We start from the raw sequence: 13,991 nt of genomic DNA, 5'->3' as shown, positions 1-13,991 counted from the left end.
AGAGAGAGAGAGAGAGAGATGAAAGAGCACCTTTAAGAAGGACAAGTTAAAAATAAGGTCAAAATGGATACATGATTTAGACATAAGAGGTGATACCATAGGTAAATTAGGAGAGAAAGGAATAGTATACCTATCAGATCTTTGGAAAGGAAAACAGTTTATGACCAAACAAGAGATAGAGTATATTATAAAATGCAAAATGGAAGATTTTGATTACATTAAATTAAAAAATTTTTGTACAAACAAAAACAATACATCCAAAATTAGAAGGGAGGCAGAAAGCTGGGAAACAATTTTTATGGCCAGTACTTCTGATAAAGGCCTCATTTCTAAAATATATAGGGAACTAAATCAAATTTATAAGAATCCAAGTCATTCCCCAATTGAGAAATGGTCAAAGGATATGAACAGGCAGTTTTCTGATGAAGAAACCAAAGCTATCTATTCCCATATGAAAAAATGCTCTAAATCTCTCATGATTAGAGAGATGCAAATTAAAACAACTCTGAAGTACCACCTGACACCTATCAGATTGGCTAAAATGACAAAAAAGGAAAATAATAAATGTTGGAGAAGCTGTGGGAAAATTGGAACACTAATGCATTGTTGGTGGAGCTGTGAACTGATCCAACCATTCTGGAGAGCAATTTGGAATTATGCCCAAAGGGCGATAAAGCTGTGCATACCCTTTGACCCAGCAATACCACTTTTGGGTCTTTTGCCCAAAGAAATCATGGAAAGGGGAAAGGGACCCACATGTACAAAAATATTTATAGCTTCTCTTTATGTGGTGGCAAGGAATTGGAAGTTGAGGGGATGCCCATCACTTGGGGAATGGCTGGACAAGTTGTGGTATATGAATACAATGGATACTATTGTGCTGTAAGAAACGATGAGCAGGGGGCAGCTAGGTGGCGCAGTGGATAAAGCACCGGCCCTGGATTCAGGAGTACCTGAGTTCAAGTCCAGCCTCAGACACTTGACACATACTAGCTGTGTGACCCTGGGCAAGTCACTTAACCCCCACTGCCCCGCAAAAAAAAAAACACAAAACAAAACAAAACAAAAAAAAGAAACGATGAGCAGGAAGAGTTCAGAGAAACCTGGAGGGTCTTGCATGGGCTGATGATGAGTGAGATGAGCAGAACCAGAAGAACACTGTACACAGTATCATCAACATCGAGTGTTGATCTACTGTGATGGACTATATTCTTCTCACCAATGCAATGGTACAGAAGAGTTCCAGGGAACTCATGATAGAAGAGGATCTCCAAATCCAGAAAAAACAAACAAAAAAAGAACTGTGGAGTAGATGCTGAATGAACCATACTATTTCTTTTGGTTTTGGTGCTGATGTTTTTCTATTTTGAGGTTTTTCGTCATTGCTCTGATTTTTCTCTTATAACATGACTAATGCAGAAATATGTTTAATGTTATTATGTGTATATATATATATATATATATATATATATATATATATACACATATATATACACTTATATATACATATATATATAACCTATATCAGATTACCTGCTGTCTAGGGGAGGGGTGAGGGAGGGGAGGGAGGGAGAAAAATCTGAAATTGGAAAGCTTGTATAAACAAAAGTTGAGAACTATCTTTACATGTAACGGGAAAAAAAATAAAATACTTTATTAATTAAAAAAAAAAAGGACAAGTTACCTAATGGGCAATTTCATGAACAAGGTGGAGTTTGTTTCCATTCTGGGAAAGAACCAAGAAGGAAAGCTCAGAAGCTCTTAGAAATCTTACTTCTCAACCCATGAATTTCAGTCAAGACAGGATAAGTGCCATTAATCTGCTGCCTTCTCCTCTCTCAACAAACACTACATACAAAAAGCCTGGTGTTTTTTTGGACGGGTAAACAAAGGGACAAAAGAGATCATGTGAGAAACCCATTTGGTTTTATTCTCCAAAGGGATTTCTACTCCTGAGTCACTTCTGACAGGAAGAAAGAGCAAATTTTTAAGAAGTCAATTCTACATAATTTGTTCTTAACAGGAATAAGCATTTCCCAACTCTTAATCACATATAAAACTCCCCTTTTAAATTAAATTTTTATCAAAGCTGTAAAGAAATTAAGCAAGCTCAAAATGAAGCAAAGACTCTCCTCCAGCTGGGCATAAGACAGTAAAATGACTAGCTCAGGATCAGACTGCTAAACTTTAAACCCGATTTGGAGATGACCTTCTAAGTGATCTAGCCTAACTTTTGCATTTGACTGATGAACAAAACAAAGTCCAGAGAGGTGACCTGACTTGCCAAGGGCACAAAGGCACTAACAGTTTGCAGAAGTATGATCTGAAGCAAGCCTTCTGACTTTGGCAATCCTATTACGTCACACTTCTTCACAAATCAGTGGTATTGTACAACACTCATGGACAAAGAAGAATGTGGGCTTCAACAGGGAGGAGTTTCAGAAAGTCAAGAAATCTACTTTTTTTTTTTTTTTTTTTTTATTCTTTTTTTTTTTTTTTTTACATTATGAGATAGTTTATTTTTTCCGTTACATGTAAAGATAGTTCTCAACTTTTGTTTATACATGCTTTACAATTTCAGATTTTTCTCCCTCCCTCCCTCCCCTCCCTCCCCCCTCCCCTAGACAGCAGGTAATCTGATATAGGTTATATCTATATATATCTATACATATAGATATATATATACACACACATATATATACACATAATAACATTAATCCTATTTCTGCATTAATCCTGTTACAAGAGAAAGAATCAGAGCAGTGATGCAAAACCTCAAAATAGAAAAAAAAAACAACAGCACCCAAAACAAAAGAAATAATATGGTTCAATCAGCATCTATACTCCACAGTTCTTTCTTTCTTTTTTTTCTTGGATTTGGAGATCCTCTTCTATCATGAGTTCCCTGGAACTCTTCTGTACCATTGCATTGGTGAGAAGAATATAGTCCATCACAGTAGGTCAACACTCAATGTTGATGATACTGTGTACAATGTTCTTCTGGTTCTGCTCATCTCACTCATCATCAGCTCACGTAAGACCCTCCAGGTTTCTCTGAACTCTTCCTGCTCATCATTTCTTACAGCACAATAGTATTCCATTGTATTCATATACCACAACTTGTCCAGCCATTCCCCAATTGATGGGCACCCCCTCAACTTCCAATTCCTTGCTACCACGTAAAGAGCAGCTATAAATATTTTTGTACATGTGGGTCCCTTTCCCCCTTCCATGATTTCTTTGGGCAAAAGACCTAAAAGTGGGATTGCTGGGTCAAAGGGTATGCACAGCTTTATCGCCCTTTGGGCATAATTCCAAATTGCTCTCCAGAATGGTTGGATCAGCTCACAGCTCCACCAACAATGCATTAGTGTTCCAATTTTCCCACAGCCTCTCCAACATTTATTATCTTCCTTTTTTGTCATTTTAGCCAATCTGATAGGTGTCAGGTGGTACCTCAGAGTTGTTTTAATTTGCATCTCTCTAATCATTAGAGATTTAGAGCATTTTTTCATATGGGAATAGATAGCTTTGGTTTCTTCATCAGAAAACTGCCTGTTCATATCCTTTGACCAAAGAAATCTACTTTCAATCAAAAAACACAGCACAGGTAGCCTATCTATTCAGCAGGTAAAGAGATTCATGGCTAGACATCATTAATAAAGTTATTATAAGAAGGATATCAGAATGTCTCCTGATGTCAGGAATAGTCACATTGCTAGCAGATAGGTGTCCTTTTCTCCAGAGAAAAGTGCCTGGACTTAGGATGCTTTTAGAGCAGGGACAGACCATCCAACTCCTCATCTTATAGAGGAGGAAGTAGAAGCCCAAAACAAGGAAGTTACTTGGCTACAGATCACAAAGAAAATGGAACAGTTAAAATTTGAACCCAGATTCTCTGACCTTTCCCACCATGCCACACTGTAAGATACCACTTACAAAAATGAACTCAGTGTTGGTCACTACTTTTCTGGTACAAACCACTGAGAAAATATCTGCCAGCTTTTAGGGCTGAGCTCCATGAAGAGAACCAATGGAATGAGATACCAGAAAGAGAAAATGATCTAGTATCACTTGGATAAAAACAGTGAAAGCTTTAATGAACAACACTGTGTAAGAATTCATTCAAAAGGTCTCATGTGACTAATAAACCCATAGTTTATTCATTTCAATATAAAAAGTGCTTCACCATAAAAATAAACACAAATACCAGAAACAACAGACACCGCCACAGGGCCCAGAATGTGAGCTAAAGCTAGGACTTACCATGTTTACACTTAGAACATTGCTGAAAGAGAAAGAAAAGGGGAGATATTAACATGTATATTGACCAAAAGGTTTTGCATCATCAATGATAAGTGAAATATCAGGGTTTCTGCTCACCATGTGATTGCAGCCTCCATTCTTCTCAATACAGATATTGCACTTGGGACACTGGGAAAACAGAATCGTTCCATTAGGTTCATTCGCTACCTTATGCTGGTTTTAAGACAAATAACACAAAACTCTTGGCACCCATGCCCAGTGGCTAATTGTGCAAGACTTCGGGGGAGGAAAATCTCACTTTAACGTGGTGGTTCAGTGGCTCAACAGGAGGTCACTGGTTCTGGAACAATAATTCCAAGGAAATGAGATTAGTATTCTTGGCTCTGACCCCCTCCCTCAAGCACCAGTTGATCTCCAGAAATTGTGCAATCTGCCAGATAAACTGTTCAGATTAAGCTCAGGACTGAGTCAGCAGAAAGGCAAAATCAGTTCCCTTCAGACTGTAAGAGTTGCCTCAGAATGGATTAACCCTGGTCAACTTGCCCAGAATCCTGCTTCCAGAACTGCCCAATGGAATATACACCCAACGTTATAGAGACCCAGCGACCATCAATGTAACTCATTACATAAAAATCATTTCAGAACTGAGCCTACCATCTGAAGTAAGGGAAGTTACTGAGTTCCAAATAAAAGTTTTACTTATATATTCCATTTGCGTGAGCTCATGGACAGATGAATGGCACTGGGTTAGTGACCATCCCACAGGAAGAGTGACAAAAACTCCAGTTTTCCATGCATCTACCCTTCCTGTCAAGCAGTTCTGGGAATTATAGCATTGTCTTGAAGAACAACAGTAAGAGGATACTAACTTCATTCCCCAGCTATTTCATTTTGCTTAGAAGTCCCCTTCTCTGAAAGATTTTGATGGTATCTTTCTTGCCACTGTAAGGCAGCATCTATATAGTTGGTGGCTGGTTCTACCTAACCCAGTTCTTCATCACCAAAGCCAGAATTGCCTACAGGGCATATTTATGAGTATGACAGATTCACTTTTAGGTCCCCTAACTCTCAAAGGGCATTACAAGACACTACCATGTGAAGAATGTCATTGCTAGGCCTGACAAAGAAGCCCTCCCCGCCCCCCACCCCCCACCCCCCAGCATACCCAATGAAAGCTGCAACATAACAGACAAAAGGAAGGAACTGGTGATCTTTTCTGATCATCGTCAATGATAAGGTTGGTGACAGAGAAGATAAAAAGCATCCCCAGGGAGCTGGCAGTCTAAACATTCCTTACATCTTTAGTGTGAGCACTAATGTAGTTTGCCGTTTCTGAGTCGTCTGCACACTTTGTGAGCCATTTCCGGATTGTGGCGCAGTCTGTAGGGGCATGATACATCTGACGACACTTGAAACTTAAAAATCAGAAAAGAAAGGGATTCAAATTCCAACAAGTTCAGTATGGGCTGATGTCATAAATCTACCTTTTACCCACATCAGTAGCATTTGAGTTTTTCCAAAAGTGTAGTTTTGCCTCTCAAGGCCCCGAAACCCTTGTTTATTCAATAATTTATTTAAACATTTCTTGAACTCTCCTTCAATCCGAATCCTCCTGAAACAAATCCTCAAATCCCTAATGAGGGATAATTTTTATTAAAAAATATTCAACCTGGTCTCAATCCTCTTTACAAATCAGAATTAACTACCCCATACAAAACAAAACAAAACCACCCTTATTTTAAAGTTGACCATTTGGGGAAAAAAAAAGACAAAAAACCCTTAAAGTTGACCATTTGGAAATCTTCTAATGATTATGGCACAATTGTATCAATTCACTTCAATTATAAGAACAGCCCAATCTTTGAGCCAACTGCCTCTCAGTCCCTAATAAACACATCCTGATACATGCTAGATTCATAATGACTTTTGTCCCTTTTGATTTCTTGCTATGAGCAAGGATCTTTTTGTGGTGGGTGGGAGGGGGGTAGATGAGGGTTAAGTTACTTGCCCAGGGTCACACAAGCTAATAAGTGTCAAGTGTCTGAGGCCAAATCTGAACTCAGGTCTTCCTGAATCCAGGACTGGTGCTTTATTCACTATACCACCTAGCAGCCCCTTATGAGCAAGGATCTTAAAAAATGTCTCAGGGAAAGAATGAATGTCATGTAAGAGAAGCATGCAGATTGAAATAAAAAGATTAGGTAGTTAGATGATCTTTAGGGTCCCCTCTAGTTCAGATATTTTATGGCTTCAGAAATTATTCAGAATCTAGAGAAAGAACCATGCACCATAATTTTATACACCAGGAAGTTATATCTACCTTGAACACATAATTACATGATAACGAGTAAATAAAGTATAATAGCACAGGTATGTAAAATAAAAAAATCATTCCCAAATATTCATCTTAACCACTAAGAAGACAACTGTACTAAAATCAGTCTTCACCTGCTAGGTAACCAGTGGTGTCCATGATGAATCACAAAGAGAAGAAAACCCAAAATTATATACTACTTGAAAATTATTATCCAGGCTATTTTATACCTATTCTAAAAGTAGGATTGGGCTTTTATTTTTTTCTAGGATATACAATAATTATTTGGATAAAATAATATCTTGATAAAATACTAAAGCAATTGAGCCAAATTAAATACTAAGTACCATTAACAAACTACAATGACTTAGAAATACAAACCAGAAATTCAGAGAGATTATGTGTGCAAGTTAGCTCAGGTCTCTGTATGTAAATTTAGTATTACAAAGGCAGTTACAAAGAAGCTGCCTCCTATTCCAACTAACTGTTGGAACTCAAAACTCCTCAGGGGAATAAACCTATTCCAGTCATTCCTGCTCCCCATTACAGATAAAGGTATATACATTTTAATATAAACATAAATATAGAATTCCCTACCAAATTAAATAAAAATAAAAGCCTCAGTTTCACTTGATTTCCATTCTTGTAATAGCTAGGAAACCTTTCAAAAGGCAATTTCAGGTTTGGGGACATCCTTGGGGAAAGTCAACATGTCTAACCAACAGCAATTTGTTGAAGCTCAAAGTATCAAGTGATAGTAAAGTTGTTACCACCAACTACCCTATTACTCACAAAGTGCCACATCTTGAAAATGGAGATTTCCTGACAAAATGGCTCAAAAGCACCGTGTTTGGTTTGTCTTTCTTTTCTTAAAATTTTTTTTTTAATTACATAGCTTCTATAAGTTCTTTTAGACAATTGTTGCTAATATACAAAGAACAGACATATGGAGAATTTACATTTCAAGCTTGCAAACTGTTATGGAAGTGCACAACCTGATCCCAAATACTGTTACTATGTTCCACTTAGCAAATTTCCAGACGCCAACTTAAGGTTCAGAAAGGCTTAAGTACAAATCCTCATATAAGATATTCAACATATATAATCCACCACTAGACCTATACTGACATGGCGTCCCTTGTGGCAGCTTTCTACTGCCAAAGCCTTTGAAAACCACTCCCTAGGGTTTAGCACATTACCTCAAAGATCAAAACCAATTTGTTTTTTGTCTTTTCTAGACACAACTTCATTCTTAGGTTAATGATCTACCTACCTCAAGTTCTTGGGGTGGCTCTGCCCAAAATGAAAACGGATGAAAACCATAAGAGACAGAGAAGGAAGGGACTCTGGGAAGTGAGTAGGAAGACCCAGGAACACACGTCTTACCAGAACACCTCGTTGCATCGATTGCACTGCACTCGTCGAGCTCGAGGCTCCTGTACCTGGATAACCATGGGGCAGTCTGCACCAGGACATAGCTGGAGCTGATAATGGCTCTGGGAACACAGCAAGGGAAAGGCAGAGAATCAGGAAGATCTGAGGGAGATGGAACAGCAACATATACCCATCTAGTTTCTATCGGTAGATGATGGGGGAAGCAAATGTGACCATTACATAAAATGATATTTTCTTGTATGTGTTTTAAAACCATCTTTTAGCTAAGTTGTATTAATCTGAAAAAATCAGAATACAAATAGGTAGGGAGATCCCAAATGAGGATACGCCCTTTACCAATGCACACTGACAACTTGTCTGTAACTTCAAGTCTTAGTGAGCTGCCTCAAAGGTAAAGGGAAGTTCTCTGAGTCAAGGAGCCAGTATGTGTTAGATACAGGACATGAACCAAGATCTTCAGGCCCCAAGGCCAGTTTTCTATCCACTGCTCCACTTCCTCCTATCTTCTCTACTTTCCATAATAAAAACATCAATATTATCAAAACTGGGTATGGGGGGGGCAGCTAGGTGGCGCAGTGGATAAAACACTGGCCTGGATTCAGGAGTACCTGAGTTCAAATCTGGCCTCAGACATTTGACACTTATTAGCTGTGTGACCCTGGGCAAGTCACTTAACCCCCATTGCTCCGAAAAAACAAACAAACAAAAACTGGATATGAAGCAAGTCTACTATGATTTAATAAAAACTTGACAATAAAAGAACCAAGAAAGAGCTTTAAAAATTCAGCTTCAAAGAGGCCTTTGAATAAGAAAATTCCTGTTTTTTTCTTTTTTTTGTTTAAACTTTTAAAAATTCAGTTTCATTTTATTTTCAGTTCTTATCTCATTCCCATCTCCCGCTCCCCCACTCTCTGAGAAAACAAGAAAAACACAACCTATTACAAATATGTAATCATGTAAAATAAATTCCTGCATTAGCCACATCCAAGAAAAAAAAAAAGAGAGAGAGAAGAAAATATGTTTCAATCTGTACTCTAAGCCCTTGAGCTCCCTATTAGGAGGTGAGTCCTTTGGAACTGTGCTGGGTTATGATGTTGGTTAGAGTTGCTCTGTCTTTAACAGCTGAATGTTGTTACAATGTTGTTTTGGTTCTGTTAACTTCATTTTTGCATACAAGTCTTCCCAGGATTTTCTGAAACCATCACCTCCATTTCTTATAGCACAATAGTATTCCATCATATTCCTATACCATAACTTGTTAGTCATTCCTCAATTAACAGGAATCCCCTCAGTTTACAATTCTTTGCCACTACAAAAAGAGCTGCTATAAAATTTTAGTACATATGGGTCCTTTCCCTTTCTTTGATATCTTTCGGCTACAAATTGCCAGGGTCAAAAGGTATGCACAGTTCAGTAGTTTTTTGGTCCTATTTCCAAAATGCTTTCAAGAATGTATGGACTAGTTCACAGCTCTACCAATAGTGCATTAGTGTACCTATTTTCCCATATGCCCTCCAGCATTTTTATTTTCCGTTTTTGTCATCTTAGCCAGTCTGATGGATGAAGCAGCACCTCAAAATTGTTTTAATGGGCATTTCCCTACTTTTTAGCTATTTTTTCATTTGGCTATTGTTAGTTTGGGTTTCTTCCTTTGAAAATGGTGGATTCATATCCTTTGATCATTTAATCAATGGGAAAATGGCTCTTTTTCTTGTAAATTTTACTCAGTTCCCTAGATAGTTTAGAAATTAGATCTTTAGCAGAGAATTCTGCAAAGATTTTTTCCCCCCAGTTTCTTTCTAATTTTAGCTGCATTGGTTTGTTAAAAAACTTTTACATTTTATGTAATCATCAATTTTACCTCCAGTTTCGTAATTTCTTGTTTGGTCATGAACTCTTCCCCTAGCCATACATCTGACAGGAAATTTTTTCCATGCCCCAGTAATTTGCTTATATTACCCTTGATGTCTAAATCATGTACCTATTTGGAGTTTATCTTGGTGTACAGTGTGAGATGTTAGTCACTTAACCCTGTTTGCCTCAGTTTCCTCATCTGTAAAATGAGCTGGAGAAGGAAATGGCAAATCACTCCAGAATCTTTGCCAAGAAAACCCCAAATGGGGCCTCGAAGAATCGGACAAGACTGAAACGACACAACAACAACAACTGGGGTTCTTTGAGTAAATCATCAAATCATTTGCAAAAAAGTAATAGTTTTGTTTCCTCTTTGTTTATGCTTATCCCTTCAACTTCTTTTTCTTTGTTTCACTGGATTTCTAGATCATTACTAGCTGTGGCACGATTTTTAGGTTTTTGCTCAAGTAGGTGTGTGGGAAATGGGTTGCCTTCATCCATTCCTGCAACTATCTGGGCTGCAAGTTCCCCCACTATACTTTGTAGCTCATTTAGGCTATTATAGTCAATGCTGCAATACAGTTATTGAATAGTATTATATTCTGGTATATCTGTCATTCCTAAATACATGCACCTTCTCCCCCCTCTATAAAAGACCATGTCTTCTTTTTTCTTTGTAGCTCCACCACTATAGTGATCTGTATCCATACTAAGTGCTTATTAAATAGTTGCCAAATAAAAAAAGGTGGAAAGAAAAGGGTATTCTAACTGAAAGCCAGAAAATTAACTAAAGCAATCCAGTTATTCAAAGCATAACCAGATAAAGCACCAAGATGAACAGCAATCCTGAGGCAAATTGCTGAAGGAGAAAAATCAAAAAGATGAACTAGGTATGTTCTAGGTGAAAATAGTACAGGACAAATTCATGGCTTTTATTCTGGTCATGTATCTCTGAGCTTCTTTAGGATTTAGTTTCTTCATCTGTTTACAAAAGTGTGCCACCTGATTTTACACAAAGATGTTTGAGAACAAAAATAACTGTAACTTGTTTCTGCCTGTGAGTCAGGGAGAAAAAAATGATCACCCTTGTCTTACAGACAAAAACCTCGAGGCTCAAAGACATAAGTGACTTGCCCTGAGTCATCCAGTAAACAGCAACTTAAGCCCAAGTATCCTTGTTCTGGGTTGAGAAAGGGTATAAATATGCCTTAAAATTGTTAACAATTGTTACAGTAGAGGTCTGTGGAATTTCAGGTACAATGAGAAAGGACAACTACTCTTCTTCTGAGAAACAAAGGAGTGATAAAACCTTTGGGCTTAGAGCCTGCTGATACCACCTAGCTACTCTTATAGCACCCACTGCTCTAGCCGCATGGTCAAAGCTTTAAAGAGGTGGCAAAGGAAAGGCAAAAAATGCCAAGACTGTTAAAATAATACCTCCACGTAGTCCCTGAAGAGGTAGCGCCTGTATTTGTCTTTCAACTCCTCACTAGGCAGCAAAGGAAACACAAAATCCTCTGGTGTTCTGAGAAGGCAGTCCTGAGCCATACAGGAGACCCCTAGTAAATACCAACACAGGCACATACGTGAAAATCGAATGTATCTATTCCCATGTAGTTTGTTTATATCAGAGGATTAATCAGTTTTCATGGGGGATAACAGAAGAGGAGTCATAAAGGACAACCTAAGAATTTTCTCAAGTCCACAACAAAAAACCAAAAGGAAACAAGAAACTAACACTTTAATGTAACTGCAAATACAAAGTCCTCCAACATTACATACACTCCATTAAGAACTTGTGTTAAAAAGTCTGCAGATGTTATAAAATAAAAAGTATTGATCAAATTGCAGCCTACACATCAAAATGACAACTCTCTGAGAGCAAAAAGTTAAAAAAAAAAAGTACACCAGGAAATTATAACGATTACAGGCAACACACAAGTTTGAGAGAAGCCAGATTTGGGTGGCCTACATTTGGTTCAATTTAGTTTAGTTTGGGAGAATGACATTTTGACAATGCTATTAATTTGGTTTCAATAACATAAGTCACCCCAGAAGAGCAAGAACCAATTATTAAGTAAGTTTAATTAATTTACATGCTACTGTAAGAGTAGCAGGACCATTCTCTTGGGATAGTGGTGACAATAAAAATCTTTCAAACAACTCTTATAAATAATTTAACCCACTACCTACAAGACTCTTCCTAGTATTTACAAGACCAGACCATAAACTCAGTCCAAATGACCGTTAACTCACCAACTCCTACACCGTCTTTCACCAGCACTGTACAATGCTGCTCCCAACAGCTTCGGCAAAACTGGTGCTGACAAGCCAAAGAGAGTAAATTTTCCTTTCGAACAAACTGCATGCACACTGCACAGTGATGGGAGGAATGTACCATTACCTGGGAAAAGACAACAAACCAATCAGTCTACAAGACAGCTAAAGACATTTCTTACTAAAGATACAAGATTAAATGTTAACAGAGTCTTGATATTCATTATCATATGATCACAAACATAGAACTTTACTCCTGTCACTTTCCTAAGTGAAGATAGGAGAGGATTATTTTAGGGGCAAGTAAAGATAATCAAATTATCATTTTGATAATACCTCTAAGTATTTGATAGAATACCTCTAGAGAGAACTAAGATTAGTCTTAGTAAGTAAGAGTCATTATGTCCTTTCAGGTAATACACAAAATAGGGACTAAATCAGTAAACACTACCCAATTTGAAATTGTAGCTTTATGCAAGACCTTGTAGGCATCAACAAAGGTAAGGTTCATAGCAGGGAACAACTCTTGAGAAATTCCTATATCCATTTGCCAGCTTCCTCCTGATGTGTCACATCTCAGGTGTGGCCTGGGCTACCTGTTATGTCCCATTCCCTATCTCTTTAGCTGTGGGACCCTGGGCAAGCCATCTCACTTCTTGAGGCTTCAGTTTCTTAAAGAGATGGTGGTCTGACTAAATTGTCCTTGGAGATACTCTCTAGTTCTAGTCCAGTCCTGTGATCTTATTAAATGAACATAAGTATATATTGGTTTTTTGGTGTTTTTTGGTGAGGCAATTGGGGTTAAGTGACTTGCCTAGGGTCACACAGCTAGTAACTGTTAAGTGTCTGAGGCCGGATTTGAACTCAGGTACTTCTGAATCCAGGGCCGGTGCTTTATCCACTGCGCCACCTAGCTGCCCCAGTATATATTGGTTTTAAAAATGTTTTTGTCTTTGTATTTTGTATCTCTCCACTTCAAGAGCCCAGAGAGAATACCTTTACATTCTCTTACAACTCTCCATAAGAACCTACTATAGTTTCTATATTCAGCAAGCACTCAAAATAGCCATTTGACTGAAGTCGTATTAGACTGACAGAACCTTCTGGTCAATTTCAAGCTTCCATAGCGCCAGTTTGATTTGTCTAGGAGAAGCTTTTTGCACATGGGATTCAAACTTTATTTATTAAATTCTCTTCCTCACTCCAAAAAGTCATGAGCTAGTGCTTTTCTCTAAGCCTTGAGTACTGTGACTGAGAGACATGTAGTGGAAAAAGCAGATTTAGAATAAAAAAACTGGAGTTTGAATCCCATCTCTGTTACTTACTACCCTGTGTGACTATCAGTAAGTCACTTAACCTATCCTGGCTCCAGCTTCCTCAAATGAGGTGGTGGTGTTCTCAAAACTCTTTTTTAAATGTTAAACCTAAGGTCCTATGATTACATGACTTGGATATAACATACTGTTACAAACCCAAAGCAATATGCTAGCACCAATGAACACTAATATTTATGGACTGCCTAAAGAGTTCCTAATAACAAGTGGAAAATACTGGAGAACAAATGGCCTACTTGCCATGGTTGTTTAAAATCTCCACTTCAGTAGGCATCAGATGCTACTGGTATTCTCAGGCCACTCTCCAAAGCTTTTGTAATACTCTAAAAACATAATTCCATGATATTTTCATGTTTTAAATTTTTTTCAATCTAAGAAAGAGCATGGGTTGGTCACGGCATGTGGAAGAGTTAGCAGGTAACACAAGCTTGCTCCTATGACTCTTTCCCTTTCCACCAGTGATAAAAAGTGCTGTGTGTAGAAATCATGGCACACCCTTTTCCAGGATGTACCACTCCTAGTTAGATTCATGTCATGATTCATCCTTTATA

The 13,991-nt window shown here is 37.9% G+C and overlaps 1 protein-coding gene across 1 annotated transcript in view; it reads right to left on the bottom strand.

Annotated features, from left to right (window-relative positions):
* ARIH2 (ariadne RBR E3 ubiquitin protein ligase 2) overlaps window positions 1–13,991 on the bottom strand; it is a 63,548-nt gene that overhangs the window by 10,167 nt on the left and 39,390 nt on the right. Inside the window, exons 4-9 of the mRNA XM_044003418.1 lie at window positions 12,086–12,233; window positions 11,267–11,388; window positions 7,967–8,076; window positions 5,564–5,681; window positions 4,384–4,434; window positions 4,267–4,288 (exon numbers count right to left, since the gene is read on the bottom strand). Of these exons, the coding sequence (XP_043859353.1) occupies window positions 4,267–4,288; window positions 4,384–4,434; window positions 5,564–5,681; window positions 7,967–8,076; window positions 11,267–11,388; window positions 12,086–12,233 (571 nt within the window). The remainder of the gene's footprint in view (window positions 1–4,266; window positions 4,289–4,383; window positions 4,435–5,563; window positions 5,682–7,966; window positions 8,077–11,266; window positions 11,389–12,085; window positions 12,234–13,991) is intronic.

This window comes from Dromiciops gliroides, chromosome 1 (assembly GCF_019393635.1).
Source record: "Dromiciops gliroides isolate mDroGli1 chromosome 1, mDroGli1.pri, whole genome shotgun sequence".
Classification (NCBI taxonomy): Eukaryota; Metazoa; Chordata; class Mammalia; order Microbiotheria; family Microbiotheriidae; genus Dromiciops; species Dromiciops gliroides.
This window is presented reverse-complemented; position numbering and strand designations above follow the sequence as displayed.